The sequence below is a fragment of the Esox lucius genome, chromosome 19 (assembly GCF_011004845.1).
Source record: "Esox lucius isolate fEsoLuc1 chromosome 19, fEsoLuc1.pri, whole genome shotgun sequence".
Classification (NCBI taxonomy): domain Eukaryota; kingdom Metazoa; phylum Chordata; class Actinopteri; order Esociformes; family Esocidae; genus Esox; species Esox lucius.
Window position 1 is genome coordinate 35,842,952 of NC_047587.1, and position 16,243 is coordinate 35,859,194.

General features: G+C 40.7%; 1 protein-coding gene across 2 annotated transcripts; it reads right to left on the bottom strand.

Annotated features, from left to right (window-relative positions):
* Positions 1–328: 328 nt before the first annotated feature.
* On the bottom strand, positions 329–13,725 carry LOC114828674 (tripartite motif-containing protein 16-like). 2 transcript variants are annotated; one of them, XM_029115073.2, is made up of 6 exons: positions 13,048–13,725; positions 12,591–12,686; positions 2,440–2,673; positions 2,050–2,209; positions 1,685–1,744; positions 329–1,496 (listed from the first exon to the last, which is right to left on the bottom strand). In XM_029115073.2, the coding sequence occupies exons 1-6, from the start codon at positions 13,636–13,638 to the stop codon at positions 985–987; spliced, it is 1,653 nt and encodes a 550-aa protein (XP_028970906.2). In that variant the 5' UTR covers positions 13,639–13,725; the 3' UTR covers positions 329–984. The 2 variants fall into 2 exon arrangements, with proteins under 2 accessions (XP_028970906.2, XP_034144211.1); XM_034288320.1 differs by having other exon boundaries at positions 12,591–12,725.
* Between the last annotated feature and the right edge of the window lie 2,518 nt (positions 13,726–16,243).

Below are 16,243 nucleotides of genomic sequence, written 5' to 3' on the forward strand. Positions count from 1 at the left end.
ACATCTCAATCTAACTGAAAGTCCCACCACCATATTGTATGTGGGCAGACAAGCAAACAATAATTAAATATATAAATACATAATTAAATGAAATATTTACACATTGCATTTGCATTTGGTACACTTGCGCATAGTCCAAATGCAATAGACATTTCATTTGGTTGGTGTAAACTTGTACGTCATCCAAATGTAATAGACAATTCATTTGGATGGTGTGAAGTTGTGTATCATCCAAATGCAAAAGACATTTCATAGACATTTCATTTGGATGGTGTGAAGTTGTGTATCGTCCAAATGCAAAAGACATTTCATAGACATTTCATTTGGATGGTGTGAAACATGTTTTTATTTTTCATAACAGCGATCTGTTTCAGACTATAAATCCTCTAATGACAGTATTATACAATAGTAAAATCCTGAAACCCAGTCAATATGTGTTGTCAAACCTATTTGTTTTCAGTTTGGACAAATACACCACCTGGTGGACAGGTTGACTGATGCTTGTAATCTTACAAGCCACTGAGAAAAATACATAGAAACACAGAGCCTAATGAGCAAAAATATATAAATGATTCTGAATGTCCAACATACATTATGTGAAGTATAGATGAAGCATATCCATACATGGAATTTTAATACATTAGGGCTTAAATTCGAACCTGACTGCAGCAGATCAATATTACATCACATTTGTCATGTTAAAGTATTTTTCAGTTAAGTCAACATTTGCAGCATTAAGGGTGAGCGACTAGATTCAGCAAACAATTATTTCAAAAGGTGAAGTGATGAAAAGAATTAATTGAATAACGATCTCTAAAGATCAAATCAGTCAGAGAAATCATACTGTAAAGAAAAACAGAGCAGAATAAAGCGTCAGATACAATGACTATCAACATGTCCTTTATCTATGAGACCCCTACTACAGTTTACAGCTCAGCAGCACAGACCAAAGAGTGTGTTACATCTGTAACTATCGAACACCAACTATAGGTCACACAGTTCAGCAGTGCCAAACCAAAATAAACCAATCCCAGGATAGAGGGGCTGAGTGAATGTGGTCTGGACTCTGTGGAGGAGGGTCATTGTGTCAGAGACGCTGTAGAAGGACAGAGTACCTGCCTTGTAATCCAGGTAGACTCCTATTCTGGAGGACTGAGGACCTGATACTTTAGTCTTAACATTATTGTGTATGAAAGAGTAACCACCATTATAACACGTTAAATTCCAGGAGTTGTCATTGGATCCAAATGTATCATCTGTCCTGCTGATGTCTTTATATGAGACTGATATATAAACCTGGTACCCACTGTACTCCATCTCCCAGTAACAGCGTCCAGTCAGACCCTCTCTACATAGAACCATCCTGCTGTTAGTAAATCTGTCTGGATGGTCAAAATATGGTTGGACTTTGTTTGTAACAGTAACCTTTCTGTTCCTTTTAGACAGAGAGAGTTTTCTATGTACTGTGTTCAGGACCAGTGTGAGCTGACAGGAATCTGGGAGAAGAGCAGAGTCCAATGAGTGAAGTTAGAAACATGTATTTTAGTCAGATACTGTTTCTACTGTGTCTTTGTTTAGATCAGAGATCACATCAGAGATCCAGTCTGATTATATCTACTACTTAAATGTATTTATAAAGGGATTGTGAATAATGTTTTAATGTTTTATCAAAAAAGAGACTCACATTGTATGAACTGTTCTCTGGTCTTGGGCTCTGGAGGCAGTAAAACATCCACTCTATTCACTATAGAAATACAAACACATTCACAGATAGGGAATGTTATCATCATACCATATTAAAGATGTATATGATTAGTCAGGAACTCTCAGTGGTCTAAAGCAGGGGTCTATAACTCTTCCCCTACAAAGTCCTGATCCTGCTGGTTTTCTGGTTTATCTCATCAATTACTGAACACACCTGGTGTCACACATTTAAATAAATCCCAGAATAGAGGTTTTAAATGAAAAAACAAACGACTGGAATTGGCTTTGAGGTCCAGAGTTGAGTTTGAGGGGTCTAAAAGTGTAATGTTCTGATTATTAACAAACCTGTAGTGGAGATCTTGGTACATTCTCCTTTAAGGAGGTCTTCTAGTTTCTCTCTCAGATCAGAGACAGTCCTACTCACATCTCCAAAGTGCTGAAGAGGACGGACAGTGATGCTGGGTAAATCTGAAGATACACTGGTACTGGAGAGAGACTGATAACTCTGGGGGGTGACATGATGATGTAGAGAGAGAGAATATGTATCATATATTTTTCCTTACTGATTTACCTTAAGAAAATTTTAAATACATATAGTATACTGAAAATATAATTATCTTAAAGCAAGACATATTGTACCCTAACACAGACAGAATACATACTTTAGAAGAGCTCACAATGACATTTTCATAATAAGTTAATTTCATATCACCTGTATCAAGTCAGTTTAGTTACCTGGAGGAAATGGATGGGATCTTCTGTGTGTTTCAGCTGCTCCAGCTCAGTGCTTCTCTTCCTCAGGTCAGCTATATCCTGCTTCAGTTTCTCCAGGAGTCCTTCAGCTTGACACATTTGAGTCTTCTCTTGGGCTCTGATCAGCTCCTTCACCTCAGAGCGTCTTCTCTCTATGGAGCGGATCAGCTCAGTAAAGATCTTCTCACTGTCCTCCACTGCTGTCTTTGCAGAGAGCTGAGAGAGATACAATTAGATCAGGAAAATATTTGGACACTGACACAATATTCATAATTCAGGAACTGTACGACACCAGTGGATTTGAAATGAATCAACCGAGATGCAATTAAAGTGCAGACTTTCAGCTTTAATTCAAGGGATGAACAAAAATATTGTATGAAACGTTTAAGTGCAACCATTTTCATACACAGTCTCCTTACTCCAGGGGCTCAAATGTAATTGGACAAATTAACACAATAATAAATATAATGTTCACTTTTAATACTTTGTCGAGAATCCTTTGCAGGCAATGCCTGCTTGAAGTCTGGAATGCATGGACATCACCAAATGTTGGTTTTCCTCCTTTGTGATGTTTTGCCAGGCCTTTACTGCAACTGTTCATGGATCCTTGTACCTTACGTTTTGTCTTCAGCGAGTGAAATGCATGCTTGATCGGGTTGAGATCTGGGGATTGACTTGGCAATCGCAGAATATTCCACTTCTATGCCTTAAAAAACTCCTCAGTTACTGTCTTCTGAGTTACTATACCTATGAACTCATTCAATTCAACTCAGAATTCATCCGGCTGCTTCTCTTCTGTCACATCATCAAGAAGCCATGCACTCCCAGGCTGTCACACTGCCTCCACCATGTTTTCCATAGAATGTGTTATGATTCCAATCATGAGCCGTTCCAAGCCTTCTCCATACATTTGTCTTCCCATCATTCTGGTACAGGTTGATCTTAGTTTCATCTGTCCAAAGAATGCTGTTCCAGAACTGTGCTGGCTTTTTTAGATGAATTTCTTGGCAAAATCTGGCCTTTTCTGAGGCGTATGAATGGTTTGCACCTTATGGTGAACCCTCTGAATTTGCTCTCATGATGACTTCTCTTTATGGTAATGACATGCCTACCTCCTGGAGAGTGTTCTTCACTTGGCTGGATGTTGTGACAGGGTTTTTCTTTACCATGGTTGGATCCTACGATCTTCCACCACTCTGCCACTTCCAGAGACGTCCAAACTGTTGATTTATACACTTTCAATGTTCCTGCTATCTCTCTGATGGATTTATTTTTGCAGCTTAAGCATGGCCTGTTTCACTACTTTGACTGCATGTTGTGGGTTCACAGCAACAGCTTCCAAATGCGAATGTCACACCTGCAATCAACTCCAGACCTGTTACCTAAATGACAAAGGAATAGTTCACACCTGTCCATTAAACAGCTTTTGAGTCAATTATCCAGTTTAGGTGCCTTAAAATAGGGGGGCTAAATATTAAAGAGCTGTAATTCATAATCCCTTCCTCCAATTTGGATGTGAATACCTTAAATAATTTAAGATGAGAGACACTTTAAGCCCATATTCATTATTTAAGTGTAACTTGAATACATTTTGCTAAACAGCAAAAATGACAAATCTGACAAATTATTTGGACTGTATGTTTTTACTTCTGGACATTCTGGAACTGTCTATTTGTAGATCATCACTCTAAGAATAGCTTTTTGGCATATGACGTTATGTCACTGTGTTCCTGTGGCACGAAATGCAGATGAGGGCAGGAAATGATTTTCTACATCGGAAGCACTGTCACAAACTCCAAATGGCTATGTTTTGCATCGTTTATGGTTGCTCAAATCGATCACACCAAGAAAAATGCAGAAAAAATGGCTTGCAAAAATCCATCTGCGATCGGGAGGAGCCGAGTCGGATACTGCTCGTATGTGTGCAGTGACCATGATAAACATTTGATTGTTCGAAGAAAATTATTGTAGCCAGGCAATAAGCATGGAAAGTTAGCCTGTAGTGTTTGTTGGTTAAAGACGCATTACTGATTACTGACCCTATTTTTTAAACCTCCAAGTTTAGGTAATGTGCAATATGTTGTGCATATCTACGCAATCTCTAAGTAGTTAGTCTTACCTCTGAAATCTGGATGGCATGCTATGTTTGAGGGTCATCTTGCTGTAGGAGGGACAGCTACCATTGGGATTAGCTACAGAGACAACATCTTTGGTGTAGTTATTCATATGGTGCAACAGAGCTGACTGCAAAAGTGTAATTCCAATGTTTTTTTTACATGTGTAATAAGACATTGTGTAATTACTCAAACAAAAATCATGTGAAATTACACACTTGGAATAGTATCCTACAGGGTGTTTGTAATTACCTTTAGTTTTTCCACAAATGTAATAACCCATATTGATAAATCATTATTCTATTGTAATTACAATGTAAAAACGGTGGTACTACATTGTTGTTAATGCAGTTGTTAATGTGTATTTACATTGCAGTTACATAGTAATAAGTGTCAACTTAACGGAAAGTGTTACCGACTTCGGACTTCCACAGTGACGGAATCTAAAACAAAAATCCAGAAAATCACATTGTATGATTTTTAAGTAATTAATGTGACATTTTTTGCATGACATAAGATACATTTGATACATCAGTAAAGCAGAACTTAATATTTGGTACAGAAACCTTTGTTTGCAATTACAGAGATCATACGTTTCCTGTAGTTCTTGACCAGGTTTGCACACACTGCAGCAGGGATTTTGGCCCACTCCTCCATACAGACCTTCTCCAGATCCTTCAGGTTTCAGGGCTGTCGCTGGGCAATACAGACTTTCAGCTCCCTCCAAAGATTTTCTATAGGGTTCAGGTCTGGAGACTGGCTAGGCCACTCCTGGACCATGAGATGCTTCTTACAGAGCCACTCCTTAGTTGCCCTGGCTGTGTGTTTCGGGTCGTTGTCATGCTGGAAGACCCAGCCACAACCCATCTTCAATGCTCTTACTGAGGGAAGGAGGTTGTTGGCCAAGATCTCGCGATACATGGCCCCATCCATCCTCCCCTCAATACGGTGCAGTCGTCCTGTCCCCTTTACAGAAAAGCATCCCCAAAGAATGATGCTTCCACCTCCATGCTTCATGGTTGGGATGGTGTTCTTGGGGACGTACTCATCCTTCTTCTTCCTCCAAACACGGCGAGTGGAGTTTAGACCAAAAAGCTCTATTTTTGTCTCATCAGATCACATGACCTTCTCCCATTCCTCCTCTGGATCATTCAGATGGTTATTGGCAAACTTCAGACGGGCCTGGACATGCACTGGCTATAGCAGGGGGACCTTGCGTGCGCTGCAGGGTTTTAATCCATGACAGCGTAGTGTGTTACTAATGGTTTTCTTTGAGACTGTGGTCCCAGCTCTCCACAGGTCATTGACCAGGTCTTGCCATGTAGTTCTGGGCTGATCCCTCACCTTTCTCATGATCATTGATGCCCCACGAGGTGAGATCTTGCATGGAGCCCCAGACTGAGGGAGATTGAACGTCAGCTTGAACTTCTTCCATTTTCTAATAATTGCGCCAACAGGGGGCTTCTTAAAGAAAAACTAACAGATGTTTGAGAGCTGGAATTCTTACTGGTTGGTAGGTGATCAAATACTTATGTCATGTAATGAAATGCAAATTAATTATTTAAAAATCATACAATGTGATTTTCTGGATTTTTGTTATAGATTGTGTATCTCAGTTGAAGTGTACCTATGATAAAAATGACAGACCTCTACATGTTTTGTAAGTAGGAAAACCTGCAAAATCGTCAGTGAATCTAATACTTGTTCTCCCCACTGTACTTAATAAATGTGTGTATTTTCAGCCTTCCCTTATTTGCCTTCATTGCTCATTTAGAATTGTCATTTTGCGCTGTATTTGCCTTCATTTAATATCAATACATGCCACTAGTAACATACACTTTACTTAATACTTGTACATTTCCTGCACTCTTCTATTTGCACTTCTGGTTAGATGCAAAATGCCACCATACAAACATATACAAACATAAACAACCACACACCATCACACAAACATATACAACCACACACCATCATACAAACATATACAACCACACACCATCATACAAACATATACAACTACACACCACCATACAAACATAAACAACCACACACCATCATACAAACATATACAACCACACACCACCATACAAACATATTCAACCACACACCATCATGCAAACATATACAACCACACACCACCATACAAACATAAACAACCTGCAAATCATGTTCACAGGAAGTCACATTCTGTCAAAGCTTGCGACTGTAATTAGCCAATAGACTTGAACTACTGTGCTGTGGGATTCTGGGTAGCTACGCCTCGTGTATAAATATCAGTGTTCACCATTTTAACTGTGAGATGAGTATAACAAGCAAAGAGGCAATACTTAAAGCGATACCATTCAATAAACGATTTAAGTCTCTCTTTTGGCTCGACGGGTATGTTATTAACAAAAGTAACCACTATATTTAAGGGCTGGATTGTTACACCTCTAATTGTTGTCAATTTCATTTTTAACCACCAACAATCTGGCCCAACACACCTCCTTAGAAGAGATAATGTTAAGGTACAGACCTGGGAATAACACTGCTACCTCAGTCTGCACTAATATTAGTCCCATGACTTCCACCAGAGCCACCAATCCACTTCATTAACAACATTATAATGTGTTTCCTGTAAAAACACCACATCTACATGTTTCTACATATTCCTCCAACAGACCCCGCTTCTCTGTCTCTGGCCCATTGATGTTAAGAGATCCTGCACAAAGACTCTCTCTGAGAACTGAGGGGAAAAGGAGCTAGAATAAATGCCAGTAGTGAGGCCAAAACAATTGGCCCGTTTGAAGAAAACCAAACATTTCAGCCATGTTGGTTGGCCATCTCTGTGGTACCACTGTGATCCATTTCCTTAAAACTAGAACCACCAAATGCCTACGCCAATTGGCGTTAGAGTTTGTAATTAAAATAAAACTGCCATTTTGGAAGCTACACCCTCCTCCTTCCATGACTTTTCCTAAATAGACGTATATTACATTGTTATGTTGTCAGAAAACTACTTAGAGACTATCTTATCTGGTTTGTAACCCTGTTTTTCAACTTAACCCACCAACAGCCCAGGCCACTTAGCGTTGGTACCCAAATGGTACCCAGACACTAATCACGCCTCACTGAATGACGTCAATGGATGAATGTGTGATTCTCCCAGATTAATGAAAACTAAATTAGGCTATTATTGAAACATAATACAAATGATATAGGCAACTTACCACATGGGTTACCATTTTTCACTAGGAGATTCAGCTTATTGTATTGGCTAATCAATCAGATGTAAATCGAAAATGTAAATACATTTTAGGAGGGAAAGAGAAACTAAATCACCCACACATCCTATCGTCTCTCTTTTTATATTCTCTGCTTATTTTACTGAAGATTAATATTCTACAAATGTATTAGGCTAAATAATCTATGAGACTACAGCTATGCATTTGGGTTGAAATAAACTTGATTGCCCCACTACAACCCTGAGACGTGCAAAGATGCGCTGTTCACAGCCTATTCATTTCGGACCATGTATTCTTTTTTAGTCCGTTTTTTTTTTGTATGATGAGACCTTCAATAAAAACACATTGTTGTATTTTTCAAATGAATAACCAACTTTAAACAAACAAATGATCTGAATCATAATTTTGACTATTCTATATAGTTTGGTATAACAGTAGGACCCAGTAGATGAACTAATGCTCTGACTGGATGGTGATGCTGCGGAGGAGAATGACTGGATGGTGATGCTGCGGAGGAGAATGTGCACGCTAATAGGGACAATCATATGCTAACGAGCATTCGGCTCTGGAGGTTATAGGGTGTCAAAAAGGCCTGGCAGTTCTAGTTAACCTGTAATATTTCTTTGGTGAAAAGACACTCAGCCCCTCATAGCATTTTGCACAAATCTTAAAGGGAATGTGATTCACCTTTTCCCCTTTTTTTTCAGTCAGAAACTTAGACAGCTATCTTACTGTATAAAGCCCTCCACCTGACTGTTTGCCAGCTCTGAAAAGGAAATCTCCTTATGCTCCTCTACACCTGACTCCTCCACCTCCTCTTCCTTCTGTCCTGGTACTATAATGTCCTCCCCTCCCTGACACCAGGTGAACATCCCTGGGATGCCAGACTTCCTTTGCCACTTCAACTATAAATTTTTTCACACTTGTTTTTCCTCAGTGTCACCCAGTTCTCTGGCCAACCACCACATTTATTCATTCTTTCCGTACTGAAATCACCCACTACCAGAGCATACATGGCCACACAAACACCCATTTTCTCAATTTTCAGCGTTCTCCTCACCCTCTTTACCTCCCAAACCGCTGACTGTCACTTGACCCGGCTACACTCTCCTCTTTCTGGTGATCCCTCCCGGTACGCTGCCCCACGGCAGAGATACTTCTGGTTTCCATGGTCACCCCCCCATCCTCCACTACCGGCTGGTTAATCCACCCTGTAGTTATGAGTGGTTGTTCTCTCTGTCCCCGGGTTCTGAGTGGTTGTACTCTCTGTCCATGGGTTCTGTGTGGTTGTTCTCCCTGTCCCCGGGTTCTGTGTGGTTGTTCTCCCTGTCCCCGGGTTCTGTTTGGTTGTTCTCTCTGTCCCTGGGTTCTGAGTGGTTGTTCTCTCTGTCCATGGGTTCTGTGTGGTTGTTCTCCCTGTCCCTGGGTTATGAGCGGTTGTTCTCTCTGTCCCCGGGTTCTGTTTGGTTGTTCTCTCTGTCCCTGGGTTCTGTTTGGTTGTTCTCTCTGTCCCTGGGTTCTGAGTGGTTGTACTCTCTGTCCATGGGTTCTGTGTGGTTGTTCTCCCTGTCCCCGGGTTCTGTGTGGTTGTTCTCCCTGTCCCCGGGTTCTGTTTGGTTGTTCTCTCTGTCCCTGGGTTCTGAGTGGTTGTTCTCTCTGTCCATGGGTTCTGTGTGGTTGTTCTCCCTGTCCCTGGGTTATGAGCGGTTGTTCTCTCTGTCCCCGGGTTCTGTTTGGTTGTTCTCTCTGTCCCTGGGTTCTGTGTGGTTGTTCTCCCTGTCCCTGGGTTCTGTGTGGTTGTTCTCCCTGTCCCTGGGTTCTGTATGGACACTTATTGTGCCCCAGGTCACCACATTCAAAACACTGCAGACCATCCATGCTAGCAGTCAGGGCTGGCCCTGACTAATTTGGTACCCTAGGCAAGATTTTAGCTAGTGCCCCCTGCATCACAGCCAATTCCACCACCGATCATTGTGTTCATACACTCACACAGAAACTGCATAGCCTTATGTCTTTGAGATTTTCTTTTATTATAGAAACAAAAACAAAACAAAAAAAAAATTTATTAACAAGTGACGTAAGACAAATTATAAATACAACATAAATGAACATATTGAATTTCAGAAACTTTAGGAATAATGTAGCATTGTTCTACAGCCTTACTCTCCTTGTATTTCTTGCAGAATCTTTAGATTTTTTCTCCATTGACTAAGACCATTCAGATAGTCATGCTGATACCTTCTCCTGTCTTTTTGTTTCAGAAACATGTTTTTTATTTGATATGGTCTTCTGACCGTTAAAACAGCCAGTCGGTAGGGTTTATTGGTGCAGCCTTTTGCCTGATTTTGTATCAACGGGCTGTTCTGAGGTAGAAGGGACAGGAGCACTTGATGCTGCATGGCTGGTCTGTTCTGAGGTAGAGGGGACAGGAGCACTTGATGCTGCATGGCTGGTCTGTTCTGAGGTAGAGGGGACAGGAGCACTTGATGCTGCATGGCTTGTCTGTTCTGAGGTAGAGGGGACAGGAGCACTTGATGCTGCATGGCTGGTCTGTTCTGAGGTAGAAGGGACAGGAGCACTTGATGCTGCATGGCTGGTCTGTTCTGAAGTAGAAGGGACAGGAGCACTTGATGCTGCATGGCTGGTCTGTTCTGAGGTAGAAGGGACAGGAGCACTTGATGCTGCATGGCTGGTCTGTTCTGAGGTAGAAGGGACAGGAGCACTTGATGCTGCATGGCTGGTCTGTTCTGAGGTAGAGGGGACAGGAGCACTTGATGCTGCATGGCTGGGCTGTTCTGAGGTAGAGAAGGTGTCTGCAGGTAGCCCATGATTTGCAGGGGTGGGATTCAAGTAGCTAAGATGTCAATAGAGAAGAGGAGTATACACTCACCTAAATGATTATTAGGAACACCTGTTAAATTCCTCATTAATGCAATTATCTAATCAACCAATCACATGGCAGTTGCTTCAATGGATTTAGGGGTGTGGTCCTGGTCAAGACAATATCCTGAACTCCAAACTGAATGTCAGAATGGGAAAGAAAGGTGATTTAAGCAATTTTGAGCATGGCATGGTTGTTGGTGCCAGACGGGCCGGTCTGAGTATTTCTCAATCTGCTCAGTTACTGGGATTTTCACGCACAACCATTTCTAGGGTTTACAAAGAATGGTGTGAAAAGGGAAAAACATCCAGTATGCGGAAGTCCTGTGGGCGACAATGCTTTGTTGATGCTAAAGGTCAGAGGAGAATGGGCCGACTGATTCAAGCTGATAGAAGTGCAACTTTGACTGAAATAACCACTCATTACAACCGAGGTATGCAGCAAAGCATACCTCGGTTGTGGTGGAACGGGATGTGGTGGAACGGGAGCTTTATGCCCTGGATGTGCATCCCACAAATCTCCATCAACTGCAAGATGCTATCCTATCAATATGGGCCAACATTTCTAAAGAATGCTTGTTGGATCAATGCCATGTTGAATTAAGGCAGTTCTGAAGGCGAAAGGGGGTCAAACACAGTATTAGTATGGTGTTCCTAATAATCCTTTAGGTGAGTGTATATTATGTGACCATTGGGTGTTATATTATACTTATAAAAAAAGCGGCTGATGGTGAAACTGTACAGTAATAGCACCAAAGCCACATTATAGCCTAAACACAAATAGCATGAGTAATAACACCTAGCATTCATGCACAAAACGAGTAGGCTATTTAGTGAGCACTTCTCTATCATGCTGTTTGTTATAATACATATGAGACTAATCAATAATGAAAATGCAAAGGCTTACAACTTTTAATTACAAAAGGGGATTGGAAAAGAAAGGCTTTTACTTTTACAAGCAGGGCTAACATTGGCTCACTAGACTAGCTAAGATGTCAATATAAAGTGTAGGCCTATGTCTGATTTCTTGAGGCAGACAGTGGCTGGTTAGTGCAGCACACTTGAAAGAAAAATATTATTTCTCAAAATTATGTTATAGGTTAAGTTATTCACCAAACACCTGAATAGTCCTTCCAAAATTCCCTAATTAATTTTAAAGTAATAAAAACTGACAAACTCTAGCTAGGTAGCTATTCAAAATGGCGAAAGTTACTAGTATCATACAAAGTTAAGCTAGCTAGTAGTAACACTGCTCCAACTGTAACTTCAATGCAAATGAACTATTCATTCATCACATTACATTACCTGTCCATATCCCGTTATTCCTCCTCTTCTTTTTCTTCCCTGGGCACCATTGTTTCAAGTAGGCTACTGATGCTAATTTATGTTTCACGTTCAGTGTCACTCACACACTGCCTACGATAACTCACCCATCCCTCACAATCCGGTAAGTCCAACTATGAGAGTGGGGGGTGATTGATGCCCTGGGCCAGGCTGACGCTGCAGTCAACATATAAAATATGGCCTAATAAGCTTTCGCTTTTTTGTAATATTACAAATTAATAGTATTAAAATAGCATTAGTAAAAAATAGTAAATGTAAAAAAATAATAATAATCATCCATTTGGGAGCCCCTGGATGGACGGCGCCTATAGCATTTCTATTCCGCCTACGCCACGGGCTGGCCCTGCTAGCAGTCTGGGGACACACAAACCCCATGTCTAATATGGAAATACATTCAGCTCCTGGTCTGCATTAAGGAACATACTCTTATTTAATGGATTCTGTTCAGCGAACTGTGTTGATGGGCAAATCAAGAATGATTAATTTCATGGAACTCATTGTACTGAATGACTTTTCCAAATGATTGTGGTCTTGACTTGAAAAGGTGTCTCCTTTTGTCAACAATACTGACCTTGAGAGACTCCATAGCTTGTTGGACCTCCTTCACCTCCTTCTCTCTCTCCTGGACTCTCTGATGGACCTTCTGCTGACTGATCCCCAGCTGCCTCTGTACAGAATCACTCTTCAATGAGTTGTCAAGATTTATCTGATACACGTTTTTTTTTTAAATGGAACAAATGTGGAGTACATAACAAATTAGTATTGAAGTGTTGAGTTAGATGTCTTTCAATATAATTTTTCAGCGTGCTATGTGAATAGTGATATATTTAATAGAAGAATGTATCAAATATGATAGACTCAAATTTTAAATCATAAACATCATTCAAAATGATGAGTGTTGAATTTTAGTAAATCAAGAAAATGTTTGTGGATTGATTTCATTTCAATTGTCTGATATTCAAACAGCATTAGTTCCACTTCCTAATTTATCATTAATTATTTGATTATAAGACACTAACAACTTGTACCTGTTTCTCAGTCCTCTCTGCTGTAGCTGACACTGTATCATGTCCTTTATGTTCCCCCAACGAACACAGCAGACAGATACACTGCTGATCAGTACGACAGAAAACCTCCAGCAGTTTGTCATGATGAGAGCAGATCTTCTCCTGTAGTTGTGTGGTGGCTTTGATCAGCTTGTGTTTCTTAAAGGCAGAAGATTCGTAGTGAGGTTGGAGGTGACTCTCACAATAAGAAGCCAGACACACCAGACAGGACATGAGGGCTTTCTGTTTTCTGGTCCCAGTACAGAAATCACACACCACGTCTCCAGGTCCAGCACAGCACAGAACAGGAGAAGCAGTCTGGAGTCCTGTCTTCAGTTTCTCCACCACTTCAGCCAACATGTTATTTTTCCTCAGAATTGGCCTTGGAGTGAAGGTCTGTCTGCACTGGGGACAGCTATAGACCCCTTTCAGATCATCCTGATCCCAGTAGCCCTCAATACAGCTCAGACAGTAACTGTGTCCACAGGGGATGGTGACTGGTTCCTTCAGTAGATCCAGACAGACAGAACAACACAACTGGTCTTGGTCCAGCAGAACTTCCTGCTGATCCATTTAGACGGTCGTTGTTCACTCTTACACAGACGGAGAATCCAGAGATTTAGATCAGTTTCGTTTCCTCAGAAGTGTGTTTGTGTGAGGGGGAGGATACTTCCTGGTTCTGTCAGAGGGGTGGAGTTAGAGGGTGAGGGAGGGAAAATAGGTTCAGAGAGGGCATTTTATTAGGCTGGACTGGTTATAACCCATCATGTGACCACACAAAGCCATGAGGGAGAAAACTATTCTCAAACATAACAGTCATCAGGCCTATTGTCAGCAAAGTAGCATATTGCATCATAATAGAAACCCACAATTTGTTCATGTATTATAGTCTATTTTAACTTTTTTAACTAGTTTACTGCAAAAGAATGACAAAGCACTGATAGAGTCCTTTGAATCCTAACTGAACTTACATCCGTTTGTTTTGAAATTACTTAAACATCAGCATTTACAACCCTCATAATAAAAAACTGCTGTCATTAATACACAGACATTATTTCTCCATTCCAATCTCTCTGTGTTTCATGTAAATCTTCTCTTCTCAATTCTTTTTGGGTTCCATATATTATTATATTTATTATCAGATTACATTTAGGCAGATTTGATTTCAATTTAAGAAGTACTCCACCCTCACCACTTTAGCCTGTTCATGTTACTGATCATATCCAAGACTACCTTATCTTGTCAGTAGAAATGTAGAGTGGCTTCTGTCACTTTGGTGATTTATGTGTGGTGGGCCACACTTCGGGTTTGATTTGACAGGTGGGTGGGCCATCCGGTTTGGTAGGCGGGACTTCCGTTTTGTTGGGTGGGACTTCTTCCTGTGTGATGTATAGGCTTCCTCTATGACGTGTGTTAGGGCAGAACTTCTGGAGTGACGTATGCATGTCTGGTGACTTTGTAATTTATGATTGCATTGTTGTGTTCATGTTTGATGTTTTACAACGATTGATAAACCCCCTCCAGACAAACTGATGTGTTACAACAGTAGCAAGATGTTTGATGTTTAACAATGGGTCTTAGGGTTCCAGAATGTTAAATTCCCAGGCAATAGATAACGCTGTATCAGCAGCAAGATCTTTGATGTTTAACAAAGGGGTGCCAGGGTTCAGCAATGCTAAATTCCCCCCTGCAATTGATGACACCACAAGTGGGTATGTAACAGGAGTCAACCTTTCCTGTTTTTGACGGTGTTTGTGTAACATGGAGTTGTGGAATATGTGACTTTAACAAGTATATAATTTCATACGTGAGAGCGTTTATTAAATCTTGCTTTTTTGAGGTAAGACATAAAGGAAACACCGAGGCGTTTTTTATTTTAATATGAAATGGGTCTTAAGATCCCTAAAACAACCCTTAGTACAAACTGTAGTATTTGCAGGTTGATAAACATAAAAGGTTTGTAATCCACCATAGCCATACCTTAAACGCACATCGAATGAGCAAAGTTGGTATTCTGAAGGAACAAACTACGCCTGGGTCAAGCAGACATTATGGCTAGGTTGATTGTATCATGGTTGGGTTGAAAATATTGTAAAAAATGAATATGATGACTTTTGTACATGTGTATGTATGAGCAATGATTATTTGTGAAATCAAAATGGGTATCTTAAGTCAGCATTAACTTTTGAGTTGCATTATATAGCAAAACGTTACAAAGTTACCCAGAAGGTTGAGTTAAAATGTACATGAACAACGGTGATTCATTGACAGCTTAAGAAATGTTATTTCAGGTAAACAAAACCTTTGTAATCGCGTCTTCTTAATACGAACAAATCAATAATGCTCAACAGCTGGCGGCTTATACTACTACACTGTCATAAAGCGCGATTGGAATTATTGATTAATAGATCTGGGGCAATTTTTTTGGGGTGGGGGTACATTTGAGATCCGGGGCTGTTCAAAAAGGACCTGGAGCTATAGACCCGTACGCCCAGGCCCAATGACGCCACTGACAACAGGGACAGCTGCTCTATCATCGACATCCTTTAGTTTTAAAATTATTATTTTTTTAAATTGTTTGTGGTTTATAAAGCAATTTTCCATTATAAATGATCAATAGCTCGGGCCCAATAAAACCATACCATACCATACCATCATCTTCCCAAAGCTCATGACCATAGGTGAGAGTAGGAACGTAGATTGACTGGTAAATCGAGAGCTTCGCCTTGCGGCTCAGCTCTTTCTTCACCACGACAGACCGATACATCGACCGCATTACTGCAGAAGCTGCACCGATCCGTCTGTCAATCTCCCGTTCCATCCTTCCCTCACTCGTGAACAGGACCCCTAGATACTTAAACTCCTCCACTTGAGGCAGGCACTCTCCACCAACCTGAAGTGGGCAAGCCACCCTTTTCCAATAAAACCTAAATGGAAATAATCAACTGATATTCCTTCAGGGACAACTGCTGTACCATAAACATTCTTTAGTTTTCCATCCATCCATCCATCCATCATCTTCCGCTTATCCGGGGCCGGGTCGCGGGGGCAGCAGTCTAAACAGGGATGTCCAGACTTCCCTCTCCATATACAATTAATGTTTAATGTGTTAATGTGACACTGAAAAGGTAGGGAATGTTTGCATACTTTCTCTGTAAGAAATGTTGTTGTTGTTCCA